Source organism: Lycorma delicatula, chromosome 4, assembly GCF_047948215.1.
Source record: "Lycorma delicatula isolate Av1 chromosome 4, ASM4794821v1, whole genome shotgun sequence".
Taxonomy (NCBI): domain Eukaryota; kingdom Metazoa; phylum Arthropoda; class Insecta; order Hemiptera; family Fulgoridae; genus Lycorma; species Lycorma delicatula.
Genome location: NC_134458.1, coordinates 196,105,132 through 196,119,692, shown reverse-complemented (window position 1 = coordinate 196,119,692; position 14,561 = coordinate 196,105,132). Strand labels below are relative to the sequence as shown.

At 31.0% G+C, this 14,561-nt stretch overlaps 1 protein-coding gene across 1 annotated transcript in view; it reads right to left on the bottom strand.

Moving 5' to 3' along the window:
* Positions 1–11,731, bottom strand: part of LOC142324186 (protein MMS22-like) — a 134,107-nt gene extending 122,376 nt beyond the window's left edge. The window contains exons 1-2 of the mRNA XM_075364932.1: positions 11,505–11,731; positions 9,336–9,570 (exon numbers count right to left, since the gene is read on the bottom strand). Of these exons, the coding sequence (XP_075221047.1) occupies positions 9,336–9,570; positions 11,505–11,628 (359 nt within the window). The 5' untranslated portion in view covers positions 11,629–11,731. The remainder of the gene's footprint in view (positions 1–9,335; positions 9,571–11,504) is intronic.
* Positions 11,732–14,561: the final 2,830 nt, after the last annotated feature.

The following is a 14,561-nucleotide window of genomic DNA, read 5'->3' as shown; positions in this document are numbered from 1 at the left end:
GCAAAAACCAAACAATTTCTGGACATTATCAATAGCATTACCAGGGCTACGTTGGAGACATGTTTTTGTCACAATGCGCTTGACAAGGCCAACAATACTATCACAAGGTGACTTCCCATAGCTGGCAAAAAAGACCATGTAGCTTTTAATCCCAAAGTCCTTTTCATGAAGGCAGAGATTGAGAAAGTTTTTACAGTTTTTATACTGTGCTGCACTTCCATCACTATAATAAGTCATACTTTTCACTTCTGGAAACCTTTTTTTCAAGTATTCAGCAATAACCTTTTGTGTTTCATGAAGAAATGGTTCATCATTTCATGCTCCAAGTCATCACACATTATGCACAAACTAGAAATTATTAGGTCTTCATTGTTGTCATGAGGTGTATAGATCATAACTGGATGAAGAGAACAGCTGTTGCTTGTCCAATGATACCTTTGGGCTTCATTTTGCAAAACAAAACAATAGTTTTCACTAAAATCAATAAGAACAATGGCTTTACCTACTTTCAGATTGCTTTTGATTTTTATCAAATATCTGGCCTGAGATTTTGTAATGAAAGAGTGAGGTATTAGTTTTTCTCGGCCTTCAACTAAGATTTCCAGATATTCTTCTAATGTGTTGAGTTCTGCCAGTACATATCCAAGCGGAATATGTCACCTCATCATTAGAATCCCACTCTTCCAACTTCTCCATAATGAAGCATTTTAGATTGTTGCTTGAAGGGCAGTTTAAGCATTGCTGTAACATACAGTCTCTGTTGTCTCTTGAGCATTCTAACTTCTATATAAGTTCATTGTAGTTTTCTTTAATTGAACAAGCGTAAACCAATAGTGAAACATTTTCATGAATAGCACAGACACAAACAAAACTTGTACCAGCAGTACCTACTAATACACACCATTTTGGTCGGAGCATGCAGAACTTGGACAGTCCAATTTTAAGACCTGGGTGTTCAAACTTGAAAGTGGAGTACAGCTCATTTAAATTTTCTAACAACAGCACTTTTTGCATGTATTCATTTTTTTAAATGCTTATTTTATCTTTAACACCTGGCATGACTCAAGAGTATTCACTACCTTGGCAAAAGCTTTTGACAAGCTTATCACATTTTCACTGAGTATATGTCCTTTTCTTGGCTCAGGCAGTGCAATTATACCCTTATCTTTAAAAAGATCCTTAGCCTTGCGTGCAGTATACTCACTCGCATTGAATTCTTTGATTACTTTTTTCTGCTCCATGAAGCAGGAACTAGGGTTAAAATTTGTATTTTTTTTTCTTTATGAAGTGGTAATATTAAGTTTTTCTTTCATTAAGTCTATTAGCCTGTTCATATCATTTACTTTTTGTTCAATCTCTTTTGTCAATGCAAGTGGAGTGGAGATTTATCTGCTAAAGTTAATTCCATTTCTAAAAACTTTCTTACTTTTGACTTTAATGTACTGCTAACAACAGATTCAATTTTTATCTTTGCATAGCTTGATTTACTATCTGGTGCTATTTCACGAAGTTTAAATGGGAATTCCCCTAAATTTTTCATGGATGAATTTAGTTCTTTCAATTTCTGTTGTTTAGAAATAGATAGTTCTAAGTTGTTTATCTCTTCACTATCACTGACCATTTCTTTGATTTCACTTTCATCCTGCAATAGTGTGTCATGTTTGTAAACTTTTTGTCTACAAACAACACATATTTTCTGCCCAGGGACTGATTTTACATGCTTCTGTAAATTGTTCATTTTTTTGGAGAGTTCCAAATTTATTACTCTTAAAGATTTTGACAATTTTTTCTAGTGAGACTGGAATACGTCCATACAGAATTTATGGTAGATCTCTAACTTGTTTAAGAAAAATGCTTTATGATACTCACACACAGAAATTAATTGTTCTAAACTCACCCCACTCCTCAGACTTAATATATTAACTTCTGGTTGTTCCAATGATGTAATACTGACCAGCTTTGTCTGTTGTGTATAACTCAACTTACGGCATTCAGTTCCATTTCCTTTTCTAACACTACACTGTTCAGATTGGTTTGCAGACAATTTAATACATACACTTTACAAACTTTCATTAATAATCACAATTTGAATAAAACTAATAGTTGAAGGCCTATGCTTGTAGTTTGAGGAGGTAGAGGAGGGCATTCATGTTGAATCCTGAATTATTCATGTTGGAACAAGCAGCATGCTTCAATAAAGTCTACACCTACAAAGAAAGAGTGATGGTGACTCAACTGCTTAATCTTTATTCTTTACATTTTCTTGTTGCCACAGGTGCCCGGCATATTCTACGTTTACTTTTTTTACATAGTGTAATAATAATAATTCTAAAATCAATGATAAATTGCTCGTATCAAAAATATTTTAACAACTTCGGATCAAATAAAGTTTCATACCATAATTTCACTATCTTGTAAATGAACCATTATACGCGTTCTTCAGGAAGTAAAATGTGTATTACTTGAGGGCCAAAAAATACTGGCAGTCAAAAAACCACAAATTTTCTTGCAGAATCTACTTGCTCAAACTTTTAGGATTATATAAAAAAAACCTTGGTTACTGTAGTGCCTTTTATCTTAAATCGCATTTTTAAATTTTATGTTTCTTCTTCAAAAATATTATGAAATCTAGGTTTGAGCTTATATTTACTGCAGCAATTAAGAGATAAGTTGCTAAATGCATATTTACCTTATTCTGTATATTTTTTTGAAAATTTTAGTGAAAAAACCATTGTGATATGATGAAAACTGACAAAGTATGAGTTTTTTATTCATAACTTCACAATTACTAAAAGCCTCGGAAACAACGTATTTTTAAAAAAATTAATAACTTAATGGTATTTAAGATATCAAAATAAAATGTTACATGGTTAATAAAGGTGGCAAATAGAACAAATAAAAAATTTTCACGACATTCTGAGACCACGGGTTTCGTGACCTGGATGATTTTATATGGATTGACTCTATAATAATAATTTAATAGATAAATTGTACTTAAAATTAAAAATAAATTATATAAAATAAAAAAATAAAACTAAAACATAACTTGGGAAACTATTATGTAAAAAATGGAATATAATTTAAACTATAGAAAATTGGACAAAATATACAAATCATTTAATCTAAAAACAGCATATGCAACTAATAATAAAATCATAAAATATATTAATAGAAATCCAACTAAAACTCAAATAAATGGTAATTGATATAATGTCAACAGACAGAGAGTATACTGCCTAAAATGTGAAGATTGAGAATTACAATATATTGGTATGACCAATCGATCATTTTTAATTAGAACTAAGGAATTTATTAATTGTATATCAAAGAAATATAAAATTGTTCAAATTTTGCTACACATATTGGAAACTAAATGTAATTATGATCCAAATAGATTCATGGAAGTATTGGATTACTGTATTATTATAATACTTTTAATCTCGAAAAATTCCATATATACAATAATAATAACAAATTATTCAATGATGATATTTTATATAAGGAAATAATAAACAATATTAATTAAGTTGGCTAAACTGATTCCACAATTTACAGAGCTCATAATAACTCTGAAACTATTACAATACAGATGTAGTCACTTTGACTGAAAACTTTAACTTGATGAAATTAAACAAAATGACGATCAACTTTTTTATATACACTAGCGGATCCGACAGATGTCCTGTTCAAATGTTGTAAATCCAAAAATTAAAAATTTTTTTAAATAACTATAAATTGTTTGGACCGTTTTGATGAAAAAATATGTAAAAAAAAAAAATATTTTAAAAATATTTCTTTTAAATAATACTGACGCCACCACGCACGCATACAGTTATCACAATTCGACCTATCCATGCGGGTGAGTGTATCTGTATACTATAAACTTAAATGTGTTGACTACAAACTTAATACTGTCTTAAATAATAGCAAGAAATAAATCTTTAAATATATTTTTAATCTTAATATTAACAGGAATAAAATGTTTTTTTTTAATTTTATTTTAATGCAAGTTGATGGACAATATTTTTACTTAATCCCTAACGGGTATAAACAAACAAACTAGTTGGTCTGCCAACCCTTGAACACGCAACATATAACTTGCCATGCGAAAAGCACAGATTTTCTAGAACCAATCCACAAATTAACATTGTTTGGCCTTGTGACTTATTTATGGTGTCACTGCGAATGCCAAGCAAATTGGAAATTGCAAATGTTTGAATGGAATGGGTGAGTCTGAAGGGATCATTGGAATCCGTGGTAGAACAACTTCACCAAGAAACTTGCTGTTTAAAATGCTAGCTTCAAGAACATTACCCATGATTTTTTTTATAACGAATTGCGTGCCATTACGTAGCTTTGGTGTATTCAAATTTTGAAGCAAAATGATTGGTGAACCAATCTTCAATCGCAAGTTATGTGGTGGCATTCCAGGTAAATCCAGTGAATTCAAGAATTCAACAGGATAGTTGACAACTTCCTCAGGATTAACAACACTGTTGATCAATTTTAATGATATTTCATTAGAGTAATTAGTGAATGATTAGTTTAATTAGCTTGTAAATCTCAAAATATACTTTCAATCAAAGCATCTTTGACAGCCACCATGCTGCAAAACTTGTCTGGGAGTCAGGTGCATCGTGTATTTTCATGCAATTAAATTTTTTCGTTGCCAATGTTGAGCAATTGTTCAGAGAATAGCAATGCATCATTTTGAAGTTGAACACGCATATTTATGGTACCGCATAATTTACTGACACTTCGCCATAGGTAAAATTCTTTTAAACATGTGTTAATTTCATCCGCATATGTAACACGTAGAATGACCGGCAATGTCTGTCTGAAATCACCAAACAGCAGCAGTAGAGCACCACTGAAAAGTATGGTATTATTATTGACATCTTTCAGTATTCTATTGAGAGCTTCAAGTGAATGTTTGTGAGCCATAGTGCATTCATCCTAAATAATAATTTTGCAATTTCTCAAAACTTCAGCCATGACTGAATGCTTCTTTATGTTACACACTGCATCTGGATTTGTGTGAATGTTCAATGGCAACCTGAGTGCTGAATGCGCAGTCTGCCCACCATCAAGCAAGGTCGCTGCAATGCCTGATGAAGCAATTGCCAACGCAATATGATTTTGTGATCGAATGCACGCTAGTATCAGTGAGATGAGGAATGCCACCTGTTTTTTTTTTTTTTTTTGGCTTCAGTCATTTGACTGGTTTGATGCAGCTCTCCAAGATTCCCTATCTAGTGCTAGTTGTTTCATTTCAGTATACCCTCTACATCCTACATCCCTAACAATTTGTTTTACATATTCCAAACGTGGCCTGCCTACATAATTTTTTCCTTCTACCTGTCCTTCCAATACTAAAGCGACTATTCCAGGATGCCTTACTATGTGGCCTATAAGTCTGTCTCTTCTTTTAACTATATTTTTCCAAATGCTTCTTTCTTCATCTATTTGCCGCAATACCTCTTCATTTGTCACTTTATCCACCCATCTGATTTTTAACATTCTACTATAGCACCGCATTTCAAAAGCTTCTAATCTTTTCTTCTCAGATACTCGGATCGTCCAAGTTTCACTTCCATATAAAGCGACACTCCAAACATACACTTTCAAAAATCTTTTCCTGACATTTAAATTAATTTTTGATGTAAACAAATTATATTTCTTACTGAAGGCTCGTTTAGCTTGTGCTATTCGGCATTTTATATCGCTCCTGCTTCGTCCATCTTTAGTAATTCCACTTCCCAAATAACAAAATTCTTCTACCTCCATAATCTTTTCTCCTCCTATTTTCACATTCAATGGTCCATCTTTGTTATTTCTACTACATTTCATTACTTTTGTTTTCTTCTTGTTTATTTTCATGCGATAGTTCTTGCGTAAGACTTCATCTATGCCGTTCATTATTTCTTCTAAATCCTTTTTACTCTCTGCTAGAATTACTATATCATCAGCAAATCGTATCATCTTTATCTTTTCACCCTGTACTGTTACTCCGAATCTAAATTGTTCTTTAACATCATTAACTGCTAGTTCCATGTAAAGATTAAAAAGTAACGGAGATAGGGAACATCCTTATCGGATTCCTTTTCTTATTACGGCTTCTTTCTTATGTTCTTCAATTGTTACTGTTGCTGTTTGGTTCCTGTACATGTTAGCAATTGTTCTTCTATCTCTGTATTTGAACCCTAATTTTTTTTAAAATGCTGAACATTTTATTCCAGTCTACATTATCGAATGCCTTTTCTAGGTCTATAAACGCCAAGTATGTTGGTTTGTTTTTCTTTAATCTTCCTTCTACTATTAATCTGAGGCCTAAAATTGTTTCCCTTGTCCCTATACTTTTCCTGAAACCAAATTGGTCTTCTCCTAACACTTCCTCCACTCTCCTCTCAATTCTTCTGTATAGAATTCTAGTTAAGATTTTTGATGCACGACTAGTTAAACTAATTGTTCTGTATTCTTCACATTTATCTGCCCCTGCTTTCTTTGGTATCATTACTAACACTTTTTTTGAAGTCTGACGGAAATTCCCCTTTTTCATAAATATTACACACCAGTTTGTATAATCTATCAATCGCTTCCTCACCTGCAGTGCGCAGTAATTCTACAGGTATTCCGTCTATTCCAGGAGCCTTTCTGCCATTTAAATCTTTTAATGCTCTCTTAAATTCAGATCTCAGTATTGTTTCTCCCATTTCATCCTCCTCAACTTCCTCTTCTTCCTCTATAACACTATTTTCTAATTCATTTCCTCCGTATAACTCTTCAATATATTCCACCCATCTATCGACTTTACCTTTCGTATTATATATCGGTGTACCATCTTTATTTAACACATTATTAGATTTTAATTTATGTACCCCAAAATTTTCCTTAACTTTCCTGTATGCTCCGTCTATTTTACCAATGTTCATTTCTATTTCCACTTCTGAACACTTTTCTTTAATCCACTCTTCTTTCGCCAGTTTGCACTTCCTGTTTATAGCATTTCTTAATTGCCGATAGTTCCTTTTACTTTCTTCATCACTAGCATTCTTATATTTTCTACGTTCATCCATCAGCTGCAATATATCGTCTGAAACCCAAGGTTTTCTACCAGTTCTCTTTATTCCGCCTAAGTTTGCTTCTGCTGATTTAAGAATTTCCTTTTTAACATTCTCCCATTCTTCTTCAACATTTTCTACCTTATCTTTTTTACTCAGACCTCTTGCGATATCCTCCTCAAAAATCTTCTTTACCTCCTCTTCCTCAAGCTTCTCTAAATTCCACCGATTCATCTGATACCTTTTCTTCAGGTTTTTAAACCCCAATCTACATTTAATTATCACCAAATTATGGTCGCTATCAATGTCTGCTCCAGGGTAAGTTTTGCAGTCAACGAGTTGATTTCCAAATCTTTGCTTAACCATGATATAATCTATCTTGCAGTATCGCCTGGCTTTTTCCAAGTGTATATTCTTCTATTATGATTTTTAAATTGGGTGTTGGCAATTACTAAATTATACTTCTTGCAAAACTCTATAAGTCAGTCCCCTCTTTCATTCCTTTTGCCCAGCCCGTATTCACCCACTATATTTCCTTCCTTGCCTTTTCCAATGCTTGCATTCCAATCTCCAACTATTATTAAATTTTCATCTCCTTTTACGTGTTTAATTGCTTCATCAATCTCTTCGTATACACACTCTACCTCATCATCATCATGGGCGCTTGTAGGCATATAGACGTTAAGAATCGTTTTGTCGGTTTAGGTTTTGATTTTATCCTTATTACAATGATTCTATCACTATGCGTTTTGAAATACTCTACTCTCTTCCCTATCTTCTTGTTCATTATGAAACCTACTCCTGCCTGCCCATTATTTGAAGCTGAGTTAATTACTCAAAAATCACCTGACCAAAAGTCGCCTTCCTCTTTCCACCGAACCTCACTAATTCCTACTACATCCACATTTATCATATCCATTTCCCTTTTTAAATTTTCTAGCATACCAACCTTTTTTAAGCTTCTAACATTCCACGCTCCGACTCGTACAATGTTATTTTTTAATTTTCTGGTGACCCCTTCCTTAGTAGTCCCCACCCGGAGATCCAAACGGGGGACTAGTTTACCTCCGGAATATTTTACCAAGGAAGGCGTCTCCATCATTGCTATATGAAAATGCAGAGCCACATTTTCTTGGAAAAAAAAGCAGCTGTACTTTTCCATTGCTTTCAGCTGCGCAGTACTCAGAGGACTGAGTGATGTTGATATGGCCGTTTAAGTCATTGTGACTCACGCCCCTAACAACTACTGAAAGAGCTGCTGCCCTCTTTCAGGAATCATTCCTTAGTCTGGCTCTCAACAGATACCTCTCCGATATGGTTGCACCTTCGGTCCAGCTACTCTGTATCCCTGAGCACTCAAGCCCCCTCACTAACGGCAAGGTCTCATGATTCATAGAGGAGGAAACACACATAAACACATAAATAAATTTAAAAAACATTTTCTATCGCATCAAATTGTGAATCTAAACCATTCTTGAATCAACTTTTCACACACATAAATCTTCATCACACACATAAAATTTCATCAAAATCAGTCCAGTTGTTTAGGAGGAGTTCAGACACATACACACGGACAGAAGAAATATATATATAAAGATATATACAATTTAATTATGCAAGTTTTATAATTTTAATCATAATAAATTATAAAACCTTTGTTATCATTTATTACCTTTAACCTATCATGTATAACCTTTATCATTTATTTATTGGTATGGCAGAATAGCTGAAAGCACTCGAGGAAGTCAAATTGGAATTTTGGTAAGTTGCTCTTAAAATTATATATAATAAAGATGTAAATATCACAGTCTAGTAGAATGAAAAATTAGAACAGTCATTTATAAATTTCATGGTCAACTTCGTAAAGGAAAGGTGAAGGCAAGAGACAAGGGAAACAATATATGATATAAATTTAACATGTAGGAGCAAATTCAGGAAGCAAAGTGACTGAATAAGAATAGTGAAAATTTGAAATGAATCACAACCCACCAATCTTCACATTGAAGAAATCTCTAAACACTTCAATAATGGTGCTGTTAACACAGCCGCAAAGCACAACTGCATAACTCAAAAATATCAGAGAATATATATTTTTAAATTTAGAAAGTGAATCATTATTATTAAGTACTCTTTTTAAAAATACTTCAGAAAAATTACTTTGGTCAATTAATAATTGCAGTTAGGTTTCAGTCTGTTGTAAGCCAGTACACTAAAAATGAATAAATACACAAAAATAAACAAATTATTAAAAATAAATTTAAATTATAAAATTACCTTGCAAATTTAAAAAGAAGTTCAATGTTACACAACAAGGCAGATCCCTTATCAAAATTATAACCAAATAATTGAATAGGACTTTTGATATCATTTTTCTTTAACAACCATCTTACAGCACCAGCGGCACTTAAATCAAATATACTTTCTTCACCAGCACATAAAATACTATGATCATTTTGGTTTAATTCTTGTGTCACTTCTCCACAACAACTGAACCAACGAAAACTAAATCCTATAATATAAAAAAAAAAAGAATAAAAAATTTTTAAATAAGGTTTGGTACACATAAATATAAAATTATCAGTGCTTCAGAATGTAAAAATTTCCCAGATACTCTGATTTATTGATAATGAACATTGACCTAAAATAAAATATTCATGTGCTAATGTAAAATATAACTTAAAAAAAGAAGATATTTACCTATAAAGTCATATAATTTTTAATCACCAATACAGGTATAAAATAATAGATTAATTTGCAATAACAGACAGAAATGTCTCTACATATATTAGAGTACTAGTCTTGTTAACATCAAATAAATAAATAAATAATAATAATAATGCATAGCCTAATTACTTAATTTTAAATGAATAACCAGACAAAAATATAATTTTATTAGTACGCATAAAAATTAAATGAGCAATACACAGAAATATACGCTGACTGCTAACAAGTGCTGTTTTATGTAATTCTTTTTAGCTGTTATTCAATAAATGAATATTTTATAATATTGTATAATATAGGTTTTTATGCCAGAAATTCACCAGCCAGGTCTGATGAATAAAAAGTTTTCTAAAAATATTATTATTTAATTTAAAATACAAAACATTAGGGTAATTCTGTGCAATTACTTATCAACTTGAATTGTGCTCATACTTTTAACATACAACAGTAGATATGCTTAGCATCAGGAAAACACAAAATGTAAATGTCAGAAAGCAGGTTTTAAGCACTGGGTGGCCCATCTAAGATAAGTCTGTACTGCATTATCAGTACTCGAATCAATTGACAATCAATTTTATGATCTCACAGCTAATCTCTTCTATGGAGAGAGGTTAGGAGTAAAATACTGAGGTTTGGTAATAATAAACACCATTCTCATAGGACACTTAGCTGAATTTAAATTTAAACAGAGATGTTACTACAGAGACTAAACCACACGTTCTGTATTATTAGTCATGTGTATGATGAAGAATCACCTTACAAAGAATGCTCTCAGTCATCTTCAAAACCTGACTCAGAGTTCAATTCTAACGACTATTAAAGTTAGTTTACAGTTTATTTTGCATTTCTGACACCTATTTATGTTAATCTTCACTTTTTCTGTTAACATAATCATATGTCTGTATGAAAAAATTTGACATAGATCAAGTAATTTGTTCAGTATTACCTAAGTTAGTAATAATAAATCTCCATGCCTGTAAATTAAACTCCTTTTACAATAGTACAATTTGAATTTCTCATTAATGAGCTATAACAACTTTTACACAAAAATTACAAAATATGTTTCATTACAAATAACTCTAGTTGGATGAATGCACTATTATTATTCTTTATAGAATCCTCACTTAAAAATGAAGTATTCAACAATCAGATTATAAACATTTCATGGTTTAAAAAGTTACTTAATTAAAAACAATGACCGGCAACTTACATGTGAAAAGTATAAGGTAAATAGAATAAACTCATAAAAGCTTACTGTATCATTACACAAAACTACAAATTTTTAATGAATTTTTAACTTTCATTAAAACTTTAACTTGTCATTATCCTTTCAGTTAAAAAAAAAAAATGAACAGCAATCAATCCCTTTGCTTTGTCATCAAAAAGTAACACTTTTATTATTTTTCCTGCTGATTATAATTTGCAAAAATAATTTAAACTTAAAATGCAGTCCTCTTCTCTTCATTAAATATACTAATAATTACTTCACTACTATGCACAATCTTCTGTAAAAACCTACTGAAAAAATTTAATTAAATAAATTTGTCATGGTCATAACCGGATTCAAGGATAATTTCTGTATAAAGATTTAATTATGAACAATAAATATGCAACTAAATTAAATTGTATAGCTTCAATATCATTCATCACACACTTTTAAAATACACAACTAAAGACGAGAGCAATCGTAATAAAATTACGAAAGAAACCAATATTACTTACTTTTAGAAAGACTATCTATGTTTAAGTTGTCAACAGTACCAGAACCATCACTATCATCAAAATACTTATCCGTAACAAGTGGTGGTGTAACTGGAGGTGTAAAATCAGTTAAGTCTTCCGACATAATAGAAACCAATCTAACACATAAAATACAAATATAAGTTCATTTAGGAACTAAATCATTTCATGTCAAGTAATTACGAAACATGGAATGAAATCATCTTTAAATAAATCTTATAAGAATCATATTACAACATAACCAAACAAGTTCTCGTATACCGTACTGAAAGCGGCAAAATACAGCAGAATAGCCAACGAAATATCAAAGTAATAAAAGTACAAATAACAGAAGTTGTAAATAATACTATTTATTTCCGTTTTTATCAAGTAACTCACAGAATAACTGCAATTATAAAACCTTAAAAAAGTTAATATTTTTTGCGTAAAATGAGATAAATTATTAATGATATTGAAAACATTTTTACCCAATTAAACTTTTCTAGTTTTAAGGTTTCTAACGCGCCAGCCTCAGTGAAATGAGTGGTGGCAGCTTCTCGGCCTTTCATCCGGAGGTCTCGGGTTCGAATCCCGGTCAAGCATGGCATTTTCACACGCTACTTGTCATTCATCTAATCCTCTGAAGCAGTACCTAACGGTGGTCCCGGCGGTTTAAAAAAGGTTTCTACGTGCAAGTTAATTTTATCAGTCTTGGTATAACTGTAACTGAACAACGAAGATTTGAATATTTAAAAGCGTGGAAGTATCTAAAATTTCTCCTCGATTAGAACAGTGATTATATGGGTTTTGTATGTTTATTACAATTAATTAAAATTTTGTTTCATATTTTAAAATCTTATTTTTGTGAGTTTGTGTGTATTTTTAGTTGCACAATCCTATTTTGTTTTCATCCTTTATTATTATGTGTAAGATTATCATATTTTAACTTTTTTTGTATACAGATTGTATCACGAAGTTCTCCCGAGACTTTCAAAATCTGTTCGAGTGAAAATAATGGAAACCTTCGTACAAACGTATGTCCTAAAATGATTCCTTGCGAGTTGTGGCTAGTGAAAGATTTCGCTCGGATTTCAGCTTCCTAGGTGAAGTGAGATTTACTGAAATTTTTAGGACGTTAGTTAAGGGGTAGAATTAGTGATTTCTTATAGTTTTTGACCTGAAAAATCGAATAAAATAGGTTCCAGTATCTGCAGTAGATTTTGAGAAATCTGGATTTTTCTGACTTTTTCTTTGTTTTATTCAACTTATCTTCCCCACTAACTTTTGTTAATAACCAAGTAACCAACAGGTAACAGGTGCAATTTCTTGTTGTCATGGTAATACTATAGAACAACAGCTGTGGAGTAAGTATTCTAGTTTTATTGTAACCTCTAACTGTGTACAGTGCAATATTACTGCATAATCGGCTTCTTTATATATTGATCTTTTTCAATTTATAAGTTTTTAATGTTATTGTTTTTTCAGGTTCCAAAGATAATTACTTTATAACCATGTACTGTTTTAAATTTAATATTTTATTCTTATTTCTTTTTTTATTGCACAGCTTTTTAAATTATACCAGTAAGTATTTTTATTTCAAAGTTATTCATTTTTGTTATTTTAGTTTTTATGTACTTTATTCTTAATATGGGAGAATTTAAAAATTATTTTTAAGGATTCAGTATTAATATTCTTCATATTTAATATCATGTGTTATATATTTTGGTTAACTGCATTAAAGAAACAAGATATACTATCTCTAAAAAGAAGGTTGTAATATTTTGCAGAACTTTCCTATCATTTATAAATAGAATTTAAATTTTAACCCCTCTTTCAGTGATAATATAGAAAATTATTATTACCCTTACAATCTTTTCTTTATTTATTTTCTTACCAATTAAAAAAACTTTACAGTTATTTGTAAACCAGTTAAAAAAAGTTGTAAAAATGAGCAAAAATCCAATTCTGTGTTAAGGCATTGTAAAGTGAAGTCATAAAATTTAAATAATAATATTTTTGGGCTGCTAGAAGAGAAGATTTTTTTTAAACTTTCAAAATATGATTTAAAAACTGTTCCTGCTCTGATAAAGCCTTATTTAGAAAAATATAATAAAACATTATTTAAGTGCATAGGTTGAAAGTATAAAAAGTTACAAAAATTAAGCAACTCTTGGTACATGTTTGCCCTAAAAGCAGTGTAATGTATTTTGGTTGTATGTATGTATGTTTATTTCACCATAGCAGCTCAATGACTGAACCGATTTAGATGTATGACTCCACGTTGGAATCCTTATGTTAACAGGACTATCATAGGCTATATAATATAAATATGCATATATATATATATATATATATATATATATATATATATATATATATATAATAGTGGAGATTTGCCAGTTGAAGCACAAACTTTAATTAACTCAGTTATTCAAATCAGTCAAATGAATAATATTACAAAAATAATAGAATTAAATTTATGTTAAATAAATTTAAAAGATTTTTGTTTAACAATAATGGGCTTCATGTGGGGACTGTGTATGAATCTAGAGTGGTGAGGTGTGGGAGGTTAGACAAATCATCACTCTCAACTGATAACAAACAGGGTGTCCATGGGACGCTATTTTGGGAGGTGCTATGGGGTGCTCTTATAATTTCTGCAAACAATTATCCGATTTTCAAAATTCAAACAGGGTATTTGTTAGTTGGTTGAAGGCTATCTTTTTCATGAATCAGGTTCACTCTTGATCTAATAGATCACAGTTATTTGGAAATGTTGTTGTATTTTCCCAACCAATTTTCAAAACTCAAATGGGTTATTTGCTACTAAATACAAAATCGTGATGGAAGCAAACCAGAACAAAAAGAGCAATGTTTGTCAACAATGTTTTTTCAGCAGTCATGTTTTTTAATATTTATATCTTGTTTTTAAATTTGTTTTACCTATATCTATTGTGAGGGTTGAAAACTGTTCCAAAATCAATAACAGTTTTTATAAAGATAAATAATAAATAAAAAATTAAGTTGGTATATTATTAAAACAGTAAAAAGATAGGAAGA